This window comes from Bombina bombina, chromosome 1, assembly GCF_027579735.1.
Source record: "Bombina bombina isolate aBomBom1 chromosome 1, aBomBom1.pri, whole genome shotgun sequence".
Lineage (NCBI taxonomy): Eukaryota > Metazoa > Chordata > Amphibia > Anura > Bombinatoridae > Bombina > Bombina bombina.
In genome coordinates this window covers 1,225,642,766-1,225,665,190 of record NC_069499.1, presented here as the reverse complement: position 1 = coordinate 1,225,665,190, position 22,425 = coordinate 1,225,642,766, and the positions used below count along the sequence as shown (strand labels likewise).

Here is a 22,425-nt window from a genome sequence, read left to right as displayed (position 1 = left end):
TAATTATATATAGGGTTTTAAAATATGTCATTATATGTTAATTATATAGAGGGTTTTAAAATATGTCATTATATGTTAATTATATAGAGGGTTTTAAAATATGTCAATATCTCTTGTACTGTATATAAAATAATAATACATTTAAAATTGATATAGGGCTAGATTAAGAGTGGAGCACAAACGTTTGTGCCTGACAGATAAAGAGTATATCACGAGGTTTTGCGCTCATCGGGCTAACTGCTCATATTATGATTTGGAAGTAAATGCAATTGCGTGAGCGCAATAGCGATTTATGCTAGAATGATTACAGTGATGTATTTATATGTGTATACATTTTCTTACAGTTATATATACACATATAAACACAAAAATACATATCTATACATATATAGTTATTTATAGAAGTGCATTGGAGCCCTTTGCCGTTAAGTAGGTGAAAACATGTTAAAGCATATTTATGCAATATTCATATTTTATAAAGGTATTTACTAAGTATTCAATGTAAATATTTGTTAAATATATAATTTAGCTAGGTGGAAGAAAATCTGGCATAGGAGAAATGTAAAAGAAAAGATCTCCTGCCCCAAACAACATACCTCTTGTACCAGAGATGACTTCTGAGATTCGGTTCCTAGGTCTGTCTGCAAACTCTATGCCTTTGGCCACAAGAACCTCTTTGAGAGCATTGAGTCCTCGTATCACCACAGCTGGAGTGAACCCCAAGTATATACTGTACACTGGGCCATATACTTTTGAGAACTGTCATAGAAAGAAAAATGTGTAAAAAAAATGCATAAATAACACTGTGGCAGACTATCCTTGCAACCTGCACTTCGCTGCTTTGAACATATCGATCTTGTGTCTTTAATTACAAATAATAGACACAACAAGCAACATTAATAACATTTTAATTTATTTGCAAATATTTAAAAATTATGAATTCTACATAACAATGCATCATTTTATATACTGAATATTTATGTGTAGGGCCTTAGATTCTACAGTTAGTTTTAGATTATAACAGATTAGGGAACATTGTTTAAATGATATGCATGTACAATTTATATTATTTAAAGTATTGTAGAGATCTTAAAAGGGATTTAATGGTTGCTTAATATTATTTCAAACATATATGTATGTTTTAAATAATAGCAAGCAACCATTAAATTCCTTTTAAGATATCTCCAATACTTTAAATAATATAAATTGCACATGACAATGCATATTTTGTCAAGGAGATGAGGTAAATAGTGATGTCGCGAATAGTTCGCCGGCGAATAGTTCCCGGCGAACATAGCATGTTCGTGTTTGCCACGGCGGGCGAACATATGCGATGTTCGGTCCGCCCCCTATTCATCATCATTGAGTAAACTTTGACCCTGTGCCTCACAGTCAGCAGACACATTCCAGCCAATCAGCAGCAGACCCTCCCTCCCAGACCCTCCCACCTCCTGGACAGCATCCATTTTAGATTCATTCGGAAGCTGTATTCTTAGTGAGAGGAGGGACAGTGTAGCTGCTGCTGATTTAATAGGGAAATCGATAGCTAGGCTAGTGTATTCAGTGTCCACTACAGTCCTGAAGGACTCATCTGATATCTGCTGTAAGGACAGCACCCCAAAAAGCCCTTTTTAGGGCTAGAACATCAGTCTGCTTTTTTTTTTTTTTTTCCTGTGTAATCTAATTGCAGTTGCCTGCCTGCCAGCGTGTGTGTCAGACTCACAGCGTATACTGTGCCCACTTGCCCAGTGCCACCACTCATATCTGGTGTAACAGTAGTGTACATTTAAAAAAAACAATACTTTTTTACTGTGAAATAATAGCAGTCAGTTTCCTTCACACGTGTGCGTTTCAGGGCCTGCCAGGGCACAGTGTCACACCAGTGCAACTCATATCTGGTGTAACAGTAGTGTACATTTAAAAAAAACAACACTTTTTTGACTGTGAAATAATAGCAGTCAGTTTCCTTCACACGTGTGCGTTTCAGGGCCTGCCAGGGCACAGTGTCACACCAGTGCAACTCATATCTGGTGTAACAGTAGTGTACATTAACCCCTTAATGACCACAGCACTTTTCCATTTTCTGTCCGTTTGGGACCAGGGCTATTTTTACATTTCTGCGGTGTTTGTGTTTAGCTGTAATTTTCCTCTTACTCGTTTACTGTACCCACACATATTATATACCATTTTTCTCACAATTAAATGGACTTTCTAAAGATACCATTATTTTCATCATATCCTATAATTTACTATAAAAAAATTATAAAATATGAGGAAAAAATGGAAAAAACACACTTTTTCTAACTTTGACCCCCAAAATCTGTTACTCATCTACAACCACCAAAAAACACCCATGCTAAATAGTTTCTAAATGTTGTCCTGAGTTTAGAAATACCCAATGTTTACATGTTCTTTGCTTTTTTTGCAAGTTATAGGGCCATAAATACAAGTAGCACTTTGCTATTTCCAAACCATTTTTTTCACTGATATCTGTCAGGAATCCCTGAATAGCCATTGACATGTATATATTTTTTTTTAGAAGACATCCCAAAGTATTGATCTAGGCCCATTTTGGTATATTTCATGCCACCATTTCACCACCAAATGCGATCAAATAAAAAAAATTGTTCACAAATTTTTTCACAAACTTCAGGTTTCTCACTGAAATTATTTACAAATAGCTTGTGCAATTGTGGCATAAATGGTTGTACATTTTTCTCTGGGATCCCCTTTGTTCAGAAATAGCAGACATATATGGCTTTGACGTTGATTTTTGATAATTAGAAGGCTGCTAAATGTCACTGCGCACCACACGTGTATTATGTCCAGCAGTGAAGGGGTTAATTAGGGAGCATGTAGGGAGCTTTTTGGGGTAATTTTAGCTTTAGTGTAGTGTAGTAGACAACCCAAAGTATTGATCTAGGCCCATCTTGGTATATTTCATGCCACCATTTAACCACCAAATGCGATCAAATAAAAAAAAAAACGTTACATTTTTCCAAATTTTAGGTTTCTCACTGAAATCATTTACAAACATTTTGTGGAATTATGGCACAAATGGTTGTAAATGCTTCTCTGGGATCCCCTTTTTTCAGAAATAGCAGACATATATGGCTTTGGCATTGCTTTTTGGTAATTAGAAGGCCGCTAAATGCTGCTGCGCACCACACGTGTATTATGCTCAGCAGTGCAGGGGTTAATTAGGGAGCTTGTAGGGAGCTTGTAGGGTTAATTTTAGCTTTAGTGTAGTGTAGTAGACAACCCCAAGTATTGATCTAGGCCCATTTTGGTATATTTCATGCCACCATTTCACCGCCAAATGCGATCAATTTAAAAAAAATAGTCAACTTTTTCACAAACTTTAGGTTTCTCACTGAAATTATTTACAAACAGCTTGTGCAATTATGGCACAAATGGTTGTAAATGCTTCTCTGGGATCCCCTTTGTTCAGAAATAGCAGACATATATGGCTTTGACGTTGCTTTTTGGTAGTTAGAAGGCCACTAAATGCAACTGTGCACAACACATGAATTATGCACAGCAGTGAAGGGGTTAATTAGGTAGCTTGTAGGGAGCTTGCAGGGTTAATTTTAGCTTTAGTGTAGAGATCAGCTTCCCACCTGACACATCAGACCCCCTGATCCCTCCCAAAGAGCTCTCTTCCCTCCCCCACCCCACAATTGTCCCTGCCATCTTAAGTACTGGCAGAAAGTCTGCCAGTACTAAAATAAAAGGTATCTTTTTTTTTTATATATATATTTACATATGCTGTTGTGTAGGATCCCCCCCTTAGCCCCCAGCCTCCCTGATCCCCCCCCCCTTTTAAAAACATTTTTTTCTGTAGTGTAGCGGTTCCCACCCGCTCCCTCCCCGTGCACGCGCCCGCCCACCTCCTCCCGTGCACGCGCGCGCGCACCCGGTGATCCTGCCCCCGATCCTGCCCCCCTCTCTGACAAGGACCGCATCAATGGCCGCCCATCCGCCTCCCACTTCAGCTCCCACCCACCAACGAATGCGGCCATCGATGCCCAGTGCAGAGAGGGCCACAGAGTGGCTCTCTCTGCACCGGAGGGGTAAAATTTGTTATTGCAGGATGCCTCGAAATTGAGGCATCCTGCAATAACCGGAAAGCAGCTGGAAGCGATCAGGATCGCTTCCAGCTGCTTTCCAAACCGAGCACATACACCATACGTCCTCAGGCGTTAACTGTATTTTTTCTAAGGATGTATGGCGTACGTCCTCGGTCATTAAGGGGTTAAAAAAAAACTAGAAATTTGACTGTGAAATAATAGCAGTCAGTTTCCTTCACGCGTGTGCGTTTCAGGGCCTGCCAGGGCACAGTGTCACACCAGTTCAACTCATATCTGGTGTAACAGTAGTGTACATTAAAAAAAAACTAGAAATTTGACTGTGAAATAATAGCAGTCAGTTTTCTTCACGCGTGTGCGTTTCAGGGCCTGCCAGGGCACAGTGTCACACCAGTGCAACTCATATCTGGTGTAACAGTAGTGTACATTTAAAAAAAAACAACACTTTTTTGACTGTGAAATAATAGCAGTCAGTTTCCTTCACACGTGTGCATTTCAGGGCCTGTCAGGGCACAATGTCACACCAGTGCAACTCATATCTGGTGTAACAGTAGTGTACATTAAAAAAAACAACTAGAAATTTGACTGTGAAATAATAGCAGTCAGTTTCCTTCACACGTGTGCATTTCAGGGCCTGCCAGGGCACAGTGTCACACCAGTGCAACTCATATCTGGTGTAACAGTAGTGTACATTTAAAAAAACAACACTTTTTTGACTGTGAAATAATAGCAGTCAGTTTTCTTCACGCGTGTGCGTTTCAGGGCCTGCCAGGGCACAGTGTCACACCAGTGCAACTCATATCTGGTGTAACAGTAGTGTACATTAAAAAAAAAACTAGAAATTTGACTGTGAAATAATAGCAGTCAGTTTCCTTCACGCGTGTGCGTTTCAGGGCCTGCCAGGGCACAGTGTCACACCAGTGCAACTCATATCTGGTGTAACAGTAGTGTACATTAAAAAAAAAACTAGAAATTTGACTGTGAAATAATAGCAGTCAGTTTCCTTCACACGTGTGCGTTTCAGGGCCTGCCAGGGCACAGTGTCACACCAGTGCAACTCATATCTGGTGTAACAGTAGTGTACATTTAATAAAAAAAATACAATTTTGACTGTAATAGATTGAATAGCTGTTAGTTGTCTGCAAGCGTGTGTGTCAGGCCTACAGCGTCTACTCTGCCAACTTCTGCCAGTGCACAGTGCCACTCATATCTGTTGTCACAGTAGCTTGCACGCATAGTACCACTAATCGAAAAAAAATGACAGGCAGAGGCAGGCCACCCCGCAGGGGCCGTCGTGGTCGTGGTGCTGTGATTCCCTTTGGCCCTAGAATAATGCCCAGTGTTCAGAGGCCACATACCCTGAACTCGAAAAGTTCTGAGGACATAGTTGACTGGCTAACACAGGACACCCAATCTTCTACAGCTTCCGCTCGGAACCTTTACGCACCATCCTCCTCCAGCTTAGCTTCGGGCACCTCTCAAGTTACCACTCGCCCACCTGCCGCCACCACCAACACTAGCACCACAGCCGCTTCACTTGATCTGTCAGAGGAGTTATTTACACATCAGTTGGAAGAAATGAGTGATGCGCAACCATTATTGCCAGATGATGTAGATAACAGGGATATGTCTCAGTCAGGCAGCATTACACACATGGACGTACGGTGTGATGATGATGATGTTGTACCCGCTGCTGCTTCCTTTGCTGAGTTGTCAGATACAAGTGAAACGGTTGATGATGACGATGCATCCGTGGATGTCACGTGGGTGTCCGCTAGAAGAGAAGAAGAACAGGGGGAAAGTTCAGATGGGGAGACAGAGAGGAGGAGGAGACGAGTTGGAAGCAGGGGGAGGTCGTCGCAAGGAGCTAGTGGCACAGTCAGACAGCATGCATCGGCACCCGGGGTCAGCTAGACAGCATGCCAATCAACGCATGCTGTTGCCACCACCAGAATGCCGTCATTGCAGAGCTCAGGTCCAACCTTGTGCAAATGGGGAGTTTGGGCTTGTGCAAATGGACTGTTTGCGGTTGTTTGCGGTGCGTTAAACGGGGAGTTTGGTCTGTCACTGTGAAGCGGGCGTAACCCTTACACTACCTGATCGATACAACATCATACCTGATATTTTAAAGCACGTTATTCCAAACAATTTAGGAATGTTAGGTGATTTATGCCCTTTATGGATTAAAACCAGACTCTGCATCAACTATGTCATTTTCCATGGGAGTTTTGCCATGGATCCCCCACCGGCATGCCACAGTCCAGGTGTTTGTCCCCTTGAAACAACTTTTCCATCACTATTGTGGCCAGAAAGAGTCCCTGTGGGTTTTAAAATTCGCCTGCCTATTGAAGTCTATGGCGGTTCGCCCGGTTCGCCGGTTCGCAAACATTTGCGGAAGCTTGCGTTCGCCGTTCGCGAACTGAAAATTTTAGGTTCACGACATCACTAGAGGTAAACGAACAGAGGACCGGCAAAACATCATCGGCCTAGCCAAGCTCCTGAAACACAGCGCCACACTGGAATAGAGCCCCGGTTCGCCGCTTCTTAAAAGGGGTGTGGATCGAGTAGGGTTCAAGTGATCAAGTTGGTCTTTTAGTATGTTGTTGGAAATTTGATGAGGCACCTAAGGATACTACTTGTTTGGGGGTGCTACCTTCTGGGAGGAAAGGGGGGCCTGATTTGAAGTTCCCCCTAATCAATCCCCATACAGGTATGAGCAGTGGTTATTTGATTAAGGCCTAATAAATGGTAACCATCAATAATCACCTAATCAACCCTCATACATGTATGGGGGGTGGTTAGTTGATTAAGGCATACAAAATAATAGCTAAAAATAATAACCTAATGAACCCCCATATTTGTATGGGGGGTGGTTAGGAAATTAAGGCCTAAACCGCCACCTCCCAATGCAAACTAGAACCTACCCCCCTCTAAACTAACCCTCCTCTAAACTAAACCACCCCCAATAAACTAACCCGACTAAGCTCTTCATCCAGAGTCCAGGCATCGGGGACCCATCCTCACAGAGATGGACTTCTGCCACCTCTGCTCCGCAATCTTCTTAAACGCCAGAACCCTCTTCATCCAGGAGCCGGGGGCCTTTCTTCACGGAGGCGGACTTCGGAGGCCTCTTCCAACGCCTCCACTCTACAATCTGGGGGCCAGGCGCTGGGGCCCATCTTTGCGGCAGAGGCGGACTTCCACAGCCTCTTCTGCCACCTCCGTTGCGCAATCTTCTGGTTTTTGGCTCTTTTCGTGTAGCCCTGCTCTTCATACATTTTTTAATTTTAATTGTAATCATCCAATAGAAAAGGATAATTAGAATTTAAATTTGAAAAAGTTCTTGCTATTGGCTGATTGCATAAAAAAGTTATAAGGGCTCAAAGATATGAGGTCTCAGGTGTTAGAAAGAAAAACAAAAGTTTGCAAAGGGCTTTAACATAGAGATAAATACATTTACATATTTAAATATGTATATGTATATATATATATATATATATATATATAAATATTTATATACAGGGAGTGCAGAATTATTAGGCAAATGAGTATTTTGACCACATCATCCTCTTTATGCATGTTGTCTTACTCCAAGCTGTATAGGCTCAAAAGCTTACTACCAATTAAGCATATTAGGTGATGTGCATCTCTGTAATGAGAAGGGGTGTGGTCTAATGACATCAACACCCTATATCAGGTGTGCATAATTATTAGGCAACTTCCTTTCCTTTGGCAAAATGGGTCAAAAGAAGGACTTGACAGGCTCAGAAAAGTCAAAAATAGTGAGATATCTTGCAGAGGGATGCAGCACTCTTAAAATTGCAAAGCTTCTGAAGCGTGATCATCGAACAATCAAGCGTTTCATTCAAAATAGTCAACAGGGTCGCAAGAAGCGTGTGGAAAAAGGCGCAAAATAACTGCCCATGAACTGAGAAAAGTCAAGCGTGCAGCTGCCAAGATGCCACTTGCCACCAGTTTGGCCATATTTCAGAGCTGCAACATCACTGGAGTGCCCAAAAGCACAAGGTGTGCAATACTCAGAGACATGGCCAAGGTAAGAAAGGCTGAAAGACGACCACCACTGAACAAGACACACAAGCTGAAACGTCAAGACTGGGCCAAGAAATATCTCAAGACTGATTTTTCTAAGGTTTTATGGACTGATGAAATGAGAGTGAGTCTTGATGGGCCAGATGGATGGGCCCGTGGCTGGATTGGTAAAGGGCAGAGAGCTCCAGTCCGACTCAGATGCCAGCAAGGTGGAGGTGGAGTACTGGTTTGGGCTGGTATCATCAAAGATGAGCTTGTGGGGCCTTTTCGGGTTGAGGATGGAGTCAAGCTCAACTCACAGTCCTACTGCCAGTTTCTGGAAGACACCTTCTTCAAGCAGTGGTACAGGAAGAAGTCTGCATCCTTCAAGAAAAACATGATTTTCATGCAGGACAATGCTCCATCACACGCGTCCAAGTACTCCACAGCGTGGCTGGCAAGAAAGGGTATAAAAGAAGAAAATCTAATGACCTCTTTGGTCCTCTAATGGCCTCCTTGTTCACCTGATCTGAACCCCATTGAGAACCTGTGGTCCATCATCAAATGTGAGATTTACAAGGAGGGAAAACAGTACACCTCTCTGAACAGTGTCTGGGAGGCTGTGGTTGCTGCTGCACGCAATGTTGATGGTGAACAGATCAAAACACTGACAGAATCCATGGATGGCAGGCTTTTGAGTGTTCTTGCAAAGAAAGGTGGCTATATTGGTCACTGATTTGTTTTTGTTTTGTTTTTGAATGTCAGAAATGTATATTTGTGAATGTTGAGATGTTATATTGGTTTCACTGGTAAAAATAAATAATTGAAATGGGTATATATTTGTTTTTTGTTAAGTTGCCTAATAATTATGCACAGTAATAGTCACCTGCACACACAGATATCCCCCTAAAATAGCTAAAACTAAAAACAAACTAAAAACTACTTCCAAAAATATTCAGCTTTGATATTAATGAGTTTTTTGGGTTCATTGAGAACATGGTTGTTGTTCAATAATAAAATTAAGCCTCAAAATACAACTTGCCTAATAATTCTGCACTCCCTGTATGTATATATGTGTGTGCATATGCATTTATTTATATGTGTGTATACCAAGTATAAGTATAACAAAACTCTCATATCAAACAGTGCTATATTGCACTGGGCTTGTCTCTCTTTTGCATACAAAAATCAGAGAGATCTCGCAGTGCTGGAGAGTTCCACTCTTTTTCTGAGTATTCAGTGAGTTCAGCCCTTGTGAAGTCTGCACTACAAGTTCTCTCAAACCAGGAGAATCTTTGATCATCAGGCCTATAAGAAGTAATATGTGCAGACTATGAGGCCTACTTATCAAGTCGTCAACTTACTTGCATTCAACGGCACCAATATGGTCGCCTAACAGCGCCTAACATTGCGGCCGCGGACCTGAATACGTTCTCCATATTTAACAAAAAAGCTGTCAAAAAGCTGCGCACCAAGTACGGGGCGATGAGCAGCGGACTGTTGTTAACTAACAGTCATTAATCTCGCTGCTATTCAGCTTTTTCACAGCTTTATTTGTATACTGTCACTAAACACAACCACTATACTAAACTGTTTAACCCCTGTCCCGCCGCTCCCAGACCCCGCCGCAACTAAATAAAGTTATTAAACCCTATCCCGCCACTCCCGGACCCCACCGCAACTCTAATAAAGTTATTAACCCCTATCCCGCTGCTCCCGGACCCTACTGCAACTCTAATAAAGTTATTAACCCCTATCCAGCCACTCCCGGACCCCACCGCAACTCTAATAAAGTTATTAACCCCTATTCCGCCGCTCCCAGACCCCTCCACAACTCTAATAAAGTTGTTAACCCCTATTCCGCCGCTCCCCGACACCGCCGCAACTAACTAACGGCTAGATTTAGAGTTTTGCGGCCAAAGGGGTGCGTTAGCTACGCATGTTTTTTTTCCCCCGCACCTTTTAAATAACGCTGGTATTTAGAGTTCTGTGAAGGGCTGCGTTAGGCTCCAAAAAGGGAGCGTAGAGCATAATTTACCGCCACTTCAACTCTAAATACCAGCGTTGCTTACGGTAGCGGCCAGCTTGAAAAACGTGCTTGTGCACGATTCCCCCATAGGAAACAATGGGGCAGTTTGAGCTGAAAAAAAACCTAACACCTGCAAAAAAGCAGCGTTCAGCTCCTAACGCAGCACCATTGTTTCCTATGGGGAAACACTTTCTTAGTCTGCACCTAGCACCCTAACATGTACCCCGAGTCTAAACACCCCTAACCTTACACTTATTAACCCCTAATCTGCTGCCCTCACTATCGCTGACCCCTGCATTATATTATTAACCCCTAATCTGCCGCTCCAGACACCGACGCAACCTACGTTATCCCTATGAACCCCTAATCTGCTGCCCCCAACTTTGCCGACACCTACATTATATTTATTAACCCCTAATCTGCCCCCCCAACGTCGCCGCTACCTTACCTACACTTATTAACCCCTAATCTTCCGACCGGACCTCGCTGCCACTATAATAAATGTATTAACCCCTAAAGCTAAGTCTAACCCTAACCCTAACACCCCCTTAAGTTAAATATAATTTTAAACTAACAAAATAAATTATTTCTTATTAAATAAATTAATCCTATTTAAAGCTAAATACTTACCTGTAAAATAAACCCTAATATAGCTACAATATAACGAATGATTATATTGTAGCTATTTTAGGATTTATATTTATTTTACAGGCTAGTTTGTATTTATTTTAACTAGGTACAATAGCTATTAAATAGTTATTAACTATTTAATAGCTATCTAGTTAAAATAATTACAAAATTACCTGTAAAATAAATCCTAACCTAAGTTACAATTAAACCTAACACTACACTATCAATAAATTAATTAAATAAACTTCCTACAATTACCTACAATTAAATCAACTAAACTAAATTACAAAAAAAACAAACACTAAATTACAAAAAACCCCCCACTAAATTACAAAAAATAAAAAAAGATTACAAGAATTTTAAACTAATTACACCTACTCTAAGCCCCCTAAAAAAATAACAAAGCCCCCCAAAATAAAAAAATGCCATACCCTATTCTAAAATAAAAAGTTAACAGCTCTATTACCTTACCAGCCCTTAAAAGGGCTTTTTGCAGGGCATGCCCCAAAGTAAACAGCTCTTTTGCCTGTAAAAAAAACACAATACCACCCCCCAACATTACAACCCACCACCCACATACCCCTAATCTAACCCAAACCCCCTTAAATAAACCTAACACTACCCCCCTAAAGATCTCCCTACCTTGAGTCGTCTTCACTCAGCCGAGCAGCGATGGACCAAAAGAAGACATCCGGAGCGGCAGAAGTCTTCATCCTATCCGGGCTCCATCTTCAAGACCTCCGGCGCGGAACATCCTCTTCTCCCGACGAATGAAGGTTCCTTTAAGGGACGTCATCCAAGATGGCGTCCCTCGAAATCCGATTGGCTGATAGGATTCTATCAGCCAATCGGAATTAAGGTAGGAAAAATCTGATTGGCTGATTGAATCAGCCAATCAGATTCAAGTTCAATCGGATTGGCTGATCCAATCAGCCAATCAGATTGAGCTCGCATTCTATTGGCTGTTCCGATCAGCCAATAGAATGCGAGCTCAATCTGATTGGCTGATCAAATCAGCCAATAGGATTGAACTTGAATCTGATTGGCTGATTCAATCAGCCAATCAGATTTTTCCTACCTTAATTCCGATTGGCTGATAGAATCCTATCAGCCAATCGGAATTCGAGGGATGCCATCTTGGATGACATCATTTAAAGGAACCTTCCTTCGTCGTTAGTCCGTCGGTGAGGAAGGATGGCTCCGCATCGGCTGCTTCAAGATGGACCCGCTCCGCTCCGGATGGAAGAAGATAGAAGATGCCGCCTGGATGAAGACTTTGGACCCTCTGGAGGACCTCTTCTTGCCGGATAGGATGAAGACTTCGGACCCTCTTCTGGACGGATGGGTGATACCAGGCTGGGTGAAGACAAGGTAGGGAGATCTTCAGGGGCTTAGTGTTAGGTTTTTAAGGGGGGTTTGGGTTAGATTAGGGGTATGTGGGTGGTGGGTTGTAATGTTGGGGGGGGTATTGTATGTTTTTTTTTCAGGCAAAAGAGCTGATTTCTTTGGGGCATGCCCCGCAAAAGGCCCTTTTAAAGGCTGGTAAGGTAATAGAGCTGTTAACTCTTTATTTTAGAATAGGGTAGGGCATTTTTTTATTTTGGGGAGCTTTGTTATTTTTTTAGGGGGCTTAGAGTAGGTGTAATTAGTTTAAAATTCTTGTAATCTTTTTTTTATTTTTTGTAATTTAGTGTTTGTTTTTTTTTGTAATTTAGTGTTTGTTATTTTGTAATTTAGTTTAGTTTATTTAATTGTAGGTAATTGTAGGTAGTTTATTTAATTAATTTATTGATAGTGTAGTGTTAGGTTTAATTGTAACTTAGGTTAGGATTTATTTTACAGGTAATTTTGTAATTATTTTAACTAGGTAGCTATTAAATAGTTAATAACTATTTAATAGCTATTGTACCTAGTTAAAATAAATACAAACTAGCCTGTAAAATAAATATAAATCCTAAAATAGCTACAATATAATCATTCGTTATATTGTAGCTATATTAGGGTTTATTTTACAGGTAAGTATTTATCTTTAAATAGGATTAATTTATTTAATAAGAAATAATTTATTTTGTTAGATTAAAATTATATTTAATTTAGGGGGGTGTTAGGGTTAGGGTTAGACTTAGCTTTAGGGGTTAATACATTTATTATAGTAGCGGTGAGGTCCGGTCGGCAGATTAGGGGTTAATACTTGAAGTTAGGTGGCGGCGATGTTAGGGAGGGCAGATTAGGTGTTAATAAAATTTATTAGAGGGTTTGCGAGGCGGGAGTGAGGCGGTTTAGGGGTTAATACATTTATTACAGTGGCGGTGAGGTCCGGTTGGAAGATTAGGGGTTAATAAGTGTAGGTAAGGTAGCGGCGACGTTGGGGGGGCAGATTAGGGGTTAATAAATATTATGTAGGGGTCAGCGATGTTAGGGGCAGCAGATTAGGGGTACATAGGGATAATCTAGGTGGCGGCGGTGTCCGGTTGGCAGGTTAGGGGTTAATTTTTTTTATTAGAGTGGCAGCAATGTGGGGGGCCTCGGTTTAGGGGTACATAGGTAGTTTATGGGTGTTAGTGTACTTTAGAGCACAGTAGTTAAGAGCTTTATAAACCGGCATTAGCCCAGAAAGCTCTTAACTCCTGACTTTTTTCTGCGGCTGGAGTCTTGTCATTGAAGTTCTAACGCTCACTTCAGCCAAGACTCTAAATACCGGCGTTAGGAAGATCCCATTGAAAAGATAGGATACGCAATTGGCGTAAGGGTATCTGCGGTATGGAAAAGTCGCGGCTGGAAAGTGAGCGTTAGACCCTTTCCTGACTGACTCCAGCGGGCGGTAAAAACCAGCGTAAGGACCCCTTAACGCTGGTTTTGACGGCTAACGCAGAACTCTAAATCTAGGCGTAAATGTATTAACCCCTATCCCTCCGCTCCCGGGCCCACCGCAACTAACTAAAGGTATTAACCCCTAAACCTCTGGCCTCCCACATCACTACCACTTACTAAACCTATTAACCCCTAAACCGCCAGCTCCCCACATCGCCATAAACTAAATTAACCTATTAACCAATAAACCTAACAACCCGCTAACTTTATATTAAATATTAACTCATCCCTATCTTATAATAAATTTAAACTTACCTTTAGATTTAAATTAAACTATATTAAACTATTAATTAACTTACCCTAACTATTATACTACAATTACATTAAACTATATTAAACTAATAATGAATCTACCCTAACTATTATACTAAAATTAAATTAAATTATATTAAACTAATAATTAATCTACAGGGCAATGGGGAGCTTATGTTTTTTTTAGTTAGGTTTTTATTTGGGGGGGGTTGGTTGTGTGGGTGGTGGGTTTTACTGTTGGGGGGGTATTTGTATTTTTTATTTACAGGTAAAAGAGCTCATTTCTTTGGGGCAATGCCCCGCAAAAGGCCCTTTTAAGTGCCATTGGTAGTTTATTGTAGTTTAGGGTTTATTTTTATTTTGGGGGGGCTTTTTTATTTTCATAGGGCTCTTAGATTAGGTGTAATTAGTTTACAAATTTGATAATTTATTTTTTATTTTGTGTAACTTAGTGTTTATTTTTTTTGTAATTTAGTGTTTGTTATTTTTTGTAACTTAGTTGTTAGTTTTTTGTAACTTTGTAATTTTTTATTGTAGATTTAAATTATTTGAGTAGGGTTAGGTGTTTAAATATATAATATAGTTAATTTAATTTGTAGTTTAATGTAGTTTTAGTATAACAGGGTAGATTAATTATTAGTTTAATATAGTTTAATGTAATTTTAGTATAACAGTTAGGGTAGATTAATTATTATTTTAATATAGTTTAATGTAATTTTAGTATAACAGTTAGGGTAGATTAATTATTAGTTTAATATAGTTTAATGCAATTTTAGTATAACAGTTAGGGTAGATTAATTATTAGTTTAATATAGTTTAATGTAATTTTAGTAAAATAGTAAGGGTAGGTTAATTATTAGTTTAATATAGTTTAATTGAAATTTAAAGGTAAGTTTAAATTTATTATAAGATAGGGATGAGTTAATATTTAATGTAAAGTTAAGTGGTTGTTAGGTTTAGGGGTTAATAGGTTAATTTAGTTTATGGCGATGTGGGGGGCTGGCAATTTAGGGGTTAATAGGTTTAGTAAGTGCTAGTAATGTGGGAGGCCAGGGGTTTAGGGGTTAATACATTTATTTTGTTGCTGCGGGGTCCGGGAGCGGCGGAATAGGGGTTATTAACTTTATGTAGGTGGCGGCGGTGGCGGGGAGGTAGATTAGGGGTTAATAAGTATAATGTAGGTGGCGGTGGTGTCGGGGTGGTAGATAGGGGTTAATAAATATAATGTAGGTGGCGGCAGTGTTGGGGCGGTAGATTAGGGGTTAATAAGTATAATGTAGGTGGCGGAAGAATAGGGGTTAATAAGTATAATGTAGGTTGCGGCGGTGTCGGGCGACAGATTAGGGGTTAATAAGTATAATGTAGGTGGCGGCGGTGTAAAGGCAGCAGATTAGGGGTTAATAACATTATGTAGGTGGCGGCGGTGTCTGGGCGTCAGATTAGGGGTTAATAAGTATAATGTAGGTGGCGGCGGTGGAGGGGCGGCAGATTAGGGGTGTTTAGACTCGGGGGTTATGTTAGGGTGTTAGGTGTAAATGTTACTTTTATCCTCCCATAGGAATCAATGGGATATCGGGCAGCAGCCAACATGAGCTTTCACTGCTTTCAGACTCCCATTGATTCCTATGGCATCCTCTGCCTCCAGGGCGATGGATTGAAAAGCAGGTACGCTGGGCCGGAATAGTGGCAAGCATACCTGGTAGTTATTTGTTAACTAGCAAAAGTACTCAGATAGTGCCAAATTTGCATTCGGAACATCTGTAATGACGTAAGCATCGATCTGTGTCAGACTGAGACCAGCGGATTGTATGTTACGTCACAAATTTAAACTTTTGCCGATCTGTAGGCTTTGATAACTAAGGGAAATCAGGCTCTCCACAATTACGCTGCGGAATTCCAGCGTATTTGCAGTTGACAGCTTGATAAATAGGCCTCTATGCATGTTTTAAATATCTCACGATACCTGTGTGTCTATAAAACATGTTTTATTTAATAGAGTAACTATAATGTCACTTTGGATGTAAGAACGCTGCTGTGTAAATTATCGAGAGAGCAATGTTTAGTGTAAAATAAATGTCTAATCCTAATCATTCCATTCACAGAACTGGTTTTAACTGGTAAAGTACTTCGCCCATAAACCCTTGCATTCCCAGAATCTATTTGTCAGATGAGACCAATAGAAAAGCTATAAGCATTACTAATTATTTGCTGATTACTCCATCCAAACATGCAAACCTCTGTTTTGAATTTGACCAAATTATATAAATTAAACTATTTTACATCTCTGCTTCTGTTGATCTCAGTGCTAAGATTTTTTTTTCAAATTTTCGGCAGTATTTATATAAGTAAATTAGTACCTGAAAATGCATACAGCAATATCCGTTACCTACTTCCTACTAATGTTAATTGCTTGATACCTTCTGCTAATGCTCATTAGCTGACAGCTTCTTCAGGTTCATATTGCTATGTACATAACATTGTTTAAATTAAAAAAAAAAATAACACAGAGTGGCTGCCTTCCCACCTTTGGTTTTTAAAGAGGCACTAACCTGTTGAATACAGCAGAATGGTTACTAATCAGCATATTATTGTTTTTTCTCCTGTGCCTACAGATGTTCTCTAATTTTAACCCTTTACCGGTGCCGGCTGGTGCATCTTTAGACTGGGTGTAACTTTTTAAAATTTATGTTATTTAACTTTTAATGGTGTGTATAAAAATGGCAAAAAATGTGAAACCTCACTCTCTGCATTGTATGTTCTAACAAGAAGTGCCTGATATAGCTGTGAAAAAAGCTGACATGACTATACTTTGAATGTTTATCAATTCTGTTACAATGTGCAAAAATATATTTGCTCCAAGATGGGGGTGCCCAGTATGAAAAGGCAAAGCTTCAACAACAGGCACCTGTAAAGGATTAAATGAATAGAGCTTTAGACAGGAGAGAGAAAACAATAACATGGTGAGTAGTAACCATTATGTTGTGCCCAGTAGTTTAAAAAAAGATAATGAGAGTATTTTATAATGTGGGTCTTTTTAAAAAATTGCCTATGGAATTGTTCTTTTGTTTGCAAAATGTGAAAATATTACTACAAAAGCTCAAGGGCAAATTTTCATCATAACACATGTGTAAGTATTGCACAAACAATCACAATGTACCTAGTGTAGATTCAATAACAGCCCCTCCAAGCTCTCCAGTCTCTCAGGTCTCACAAGTTACATTGTTATTCTATTAAAGGGACATTAAACACTAAATACATGCTAGATAGAATGATGCATTCAAAGAAAAGATTAGTCCATGACTAACATGTAGATGTATTTTTTAAAGTTTCATTAGTTGTTTAAAAAGTGACAAAATAAGTGTAAAGTTTTAGTGACTATAAAACACTGGGAGCTGCCATGTTGTAACTTGTGTTACCTTCTCTGCTGTGGCCAATTAGAGACAGTTATAGATAGGTCACTAGAGTGTGCAGCCAATGGTTGTGCTGGATTTAACAGTGTTCTGCACTTCCATTTCTAACAGGAACTGAAAAGCTCACAATTTCAGAATGGAATTACAGGAAAAGGGGGACAAAATAAATAATGAAAGTATATTGCAGAGTTGTTTTATTATATACAATTTATCATTTTATATTACCATCTCAAAGTGTTTAATGTCCCTTTAAGGTTCTTCACTAATGTCCACAAGCCTTTCTGTTGTTGAGGGAGTAGACTCCAAAGAATAACATGACTATTGCATATATAATGCTAACATTCTGCTATAAATATACACAGTTTATTGCACATGCACAATCACTTGCTATATTGTGCATGCACAGTGTTTACTGACGCTACTGTACTGAGCAGCAGCCATACCAACATACCACAATTCACACCATGGCACCATACTGCATATCCTCAAAAAGCCTCAGGGTCATCTCATTCTAGAAGTTTCAACATATGCTATAAGATCGATTATTTAATATAATTAAGACTATGTTGAAATGTATATTTGCATCTTTATTTGTATCAAATTGTCTGTGAACAAATACAAAATAGACATGTGCGTTTCAATTTGTTACGAATCAAAATTTGGCCGAATTTGTTAAATTCGGAAATTCAGATCGGTTAGAATTTCCGAATTACAGTAGTACCAAATCTACCGAATAAATACGAATTAGTTCGGATTTATTCGTTACATTCAGATGGCCATGGATTACACTAGTATTGTACAGTATATTAGGTTATATCACTCTGCTATGGTTTACACCTAATATACAGTACTTTATACTAGTCTAATACACAGCACATACCACTTAACACATACTGAAATTCTGAATTTCCGAATCGAACAGAACCGAATCCAGCTGAATTTATTCGAATCCGAATGAATCCGAAACAAATTCATTCAATTTTTTTCCGAATTCGAATCGATCCGAACCGAAATTCAAAAACATCCAAATCAATCCGAACCGAAACTAATTTTTCGGCCATGCACAAGTCTAATACAAAGGCTTCAAGTGTATTTCATCAGGTGGCTAGCTAACTGAATACTTTACAGTGGATTATGGAGTTGCTGTACTAAAGTTTGCAAAATGCTTAAATAATCCTATAAATATGATAGTGACAGCTCATAAGCAATCTTCTAATTTGACCTTAGTGAAAGAGATAACTTTTTAACAGGGACTCTATGTCAATACAATTATGAGATTAGACTTCAGGGATATGTGCAAGAATGATGCAGAAATAGCTATTCCCATTTGCTGTCCTGCAGATGCCCATGATACAGCAGCATCATGTACATACTCATGTGCAGGACGCATAATATAAAATGCAACATGTCTTTAAATGCAACACTGAACCTTTACACACACTTTTGCACAACACTAAAATCACCTGCACATTTAGTTCTCACCTCTTGTAGATCTTTGAGGGGATTACTGAAGTCCATCTGAAGCAGATTGCCCACAACTGGCAAAGCCAGGGGACCTGGTGGGAATCCCTTTGGCCGAGACATTTTCCAATACAGAAAGCTCAAAAGAGCTAGACAGAGCAGTACAGTGGTACCGATCTCCATGATAGCAGTTACTGACTTCCAGCACAAACTTGAACACAAAACACAGTGAAGCCCTTCCCACCTAGAAACAAAGCAGCGTCAGTAAACTATTAAACCCAGTGCACCCTGAGAGAAGGCTCTGACAGTGCAGTTGATACCTTCACACCCATTACACAGAGTTAACCCCTTCCCCACTAGAAAGCAGTGTCTGTCAATTCAGACTTATTCAGAGTTTATGTTGCAGTAGTACAGGGGTTATTATCATCTTTCCACAGTTATTTTCTGCCAAGAAACTTAGTTTCATCAAATCTTCTTCAATCTAGAGATAAGGCTGTATACAGAAAAGAAAATTATTTTCAGAAAGAATGCTGTTATTGCACAATGTTTTCTTCCCATCTTGAAATGTGATACTGCAAAGCACCCATTCTGCTGAGAGGGTTTACCCAATAATAGGAGGTGTGACTGCAAGGAGGAAAAGCCAGACTTGCTAACTTTTAAAGTATTTCCTAGAGTGCATTAATTTGCATATCTGGTGATGTCACAGAACAAAATATAATATATACATTGTTTCTTCTCCTATTCATTAATATTTGTATCTAATTGGAAATGTGTTTTTAACATATATCCTCCTCTAGTGTTCAGTATAAGGATCATTTGAAATCTGAATAGTTTTAATAGTATATACATTATAGTGTGAATAATACTTGTGTTTTAAAACTGTATTCATTGTTACTTTTAATAATGAAAAAAAATACAATTGAATTGTAATACAAATATTTTTTTTAAGATATTAATAGTATTGATTTATTGTACTGTTGATAAAAAAACAACAATCTATTTAACATTTTTAGCTTATTTTAGGAAATATATACATTTTTGAAGAAATTGAATATGTTCTATGAAATCTAGATATTTTTAAGGCTATTTAACAGTTCCTATAACATTTTACTACTTTCAGGCCCGGATTACAAGTTGTGCAGTATGGCTGTTCAGTGCGCAAAATTGCCTTTGCATGCGGAATGGTCACCTACGTGATATTACAAGTCACGCTGTATGGCTTTCCCATGAGTGATATGGCATATACCGCAATGATCCAATCCGCATTCAAAGACCTGTAGTTATGTGTTTTGCAAAACAAAAACATTTCACAAAACAGATCAAAAATATGTTATAAAGTACACTAACACCCATAGACTACACTATTAACCCCTAAAACAGCCTCCTCCCACAACACCAACCCTAAATATTGCTATTAACCCCTAAACCGCCACCCTCCCACATCACCAACACTAAATAAACCTATTAACCTCTAAACCACCGTCCCCCCACATTGCCAACACTAAATAAACCTATTAACCTTCAAACCTCCGCCCTCCCACGTTGCCAACACTAAATAAACCTATTAACCCCTAAACTGCGTCCATCCACATCGCCAACACTAAATAAACCTATTAACCTCTAAACCGCCCCCAAACCGCCCCCCCCCCACATCGCAAATACCTAAATTAAACTATTAACCCCTAAACCTAACACCCCCTAACTTTAACTAAATTAAAATACACTTAAATTATAGTTTCAACATACTAACTACCTTAAAATAACTAAAAACTTACCTGTGAAACAAAATTAAAACCTAAGCCTAAACTAAAAAAAAAAACTTACATTACTAAAAAATGATAAAACCTAACATTACCAAAAATAAATAAAACATACCATTACAAAACCCCCCCACTAAAATTACAATTTTTTTTAAAATCTACCATTAAATGGCCATGGATTCCATTTTAGATGTATATATGAATATGTGGTCTAGATGAATTAAACATATATACAACACTATTGTATAGTCACACGGTAGTGGGCATAAAAGACCTTTACATATCGTACTAGATCGGGTTGATTTCCGGCGATGTCTGTCCGCCTGCTCAGAGCAGGCGGACAGGTTATGGAGCAGCAGTCTTTGTGACCGCTGCTTCATAACTTCTGTTTCTGGCGAGTCTTGATAGATAGGCCCCATAGCATTTTTGGGATTGTAAAGTACAGTGTTCTCGTCTTTAGGAATGGGCTTTCATTTGGCAATTGCATCATCATGATGGGGAGATAAAGAGACAGTCTACTCCAGAATTGTTGTTGTGTAAAAATATAGATAATCTCTTTATTACCCATTCCCTTTATTATCCATTCCACGGGAGTGAGCACAATGGTATCAATATGGCACACACGAACTAGCGCTGTTTAGCTGTAAAAAAACTGTCAAAATGCACTGAGATAAGAGGCGGCCTTCAAGGTCTTAGAAATTAGCATATGAGCCTACCTAGGTTTAGCTTTCAATTAATAATACCAAGAGAAAAAAGAAAATTTGATGATAAAATTAAATTGGAAAGTTGTTTAAAATTGCATGTCCTATCTGTATCATGAAAGTTAATTTTTTTATAGTCTGTCCCTTTAAGTATTTGCCATTCAGTTGGTTTAAAAACGCAATCTTCTTACATTTATAGAGATGCAACATGAAAAAAATGTTCTGTACAGTGAAATTATTGTGTGTATAATGGGTTTTTTAAAATGCAATCTATAAAGTCAGTTCTTTAACTTTAGACTACCTTTAGAAATTCTCTGCACTTTGTGGTTTCACGATTTATAGAGTGAGAACAGTTAAAATCCAGTTATAGATGTGATAAGTTTATTACTGACTTTATTCTTATGGAAATGAATATACCATACAGTTCTTCTTGATTTTAGATGGAAATCTTGCCAAAAGGAAAACCTTTTGCTGCAATTGGGGGCCTTGGTCTGATATGAAACGAGGGGTCTTGGTGCGATTTGAAATGAGGGGCCTTGATAGTCTGTAGCTGCTAAGGGAGCTGAGATTGAGAAGTTTGAATCACATCCAGCTGCCTTGCAGCTAAACTAGGACAGCTGCAGATTTCTGCAACCAGGCTGATGCTTCAGACAAACTAAATTGTTAAGAACCTTTGCTGAGCCAACTAATTCTTTCTAATCAGTAAGTACGGATGTACACCTTTTTTTGGTGGCTTTTGATATTGCACTAAAAGAGCTCCCTTTCCCATTAACAGAACTGGAGAGCGGTAATCTGAGGGAACCTGGATTTGGGACATAAACCCTCTATTTGGATCTTATGAAGATTTTAGCACCATTCATATCATTTTAACTATTTGGAATCAATGAACATTTCAGCACATTTCATGTCGTTACTATTTGTAGTTTATTTTTAACGTGTTATTTTTAACCTGTTATTTATAACCTTTTGTACGAAGGTCTACCTTATTTGTATATGTTTTTATGCATTATTTTTTCTTTTGTGGTAAATGTTTAATGAGATCACCTAAGTGACTTATGCATTATTTTTTATGTTTTTCTTTTGTGTTAAATGTATAAAGAGATCCTTTATGTAACTTTATATGTAATGTTTTATGCTTATTAAATTTGAAATTTGTAATTTTAGACATCATATTTTACTGCTACCGGTACCTTC

The 22,425-nt window shown here is 39.0% G+C and overlaps 1 protein-coding gene across 1 annotated transcript in view; it reads right to left on the bottom strand.

Moving 5' to 3' along the window:
• Window positions 1-19,296, bottom strand: part of LOC128647716 (cytochrome P450 2J6) — a 37,226-nt gene extending 17,930 nt beyond the window's left edge. Inside the window, exons 1-2 of the mRNA XM_053700458.1 lie at window positions 18,792-19,296; window positions 597-759 (exon numbers count right to left, since the gene is read on the bottom strand). Of these exons, the coding sequence (XP_053556433.1) occupies window positions 597-759; window positions 18,792-18,953 (325 nt within the window). The 5' untranslated portion in view covers window positions 18,954-19,296. The remainder of the gene's footprint in view (window positions 1-596; window positions 760-18,791) is intronic.
• Between the last annotated feature and the right edge of the window lie 3,129 nt (window positions 19,297-22,425).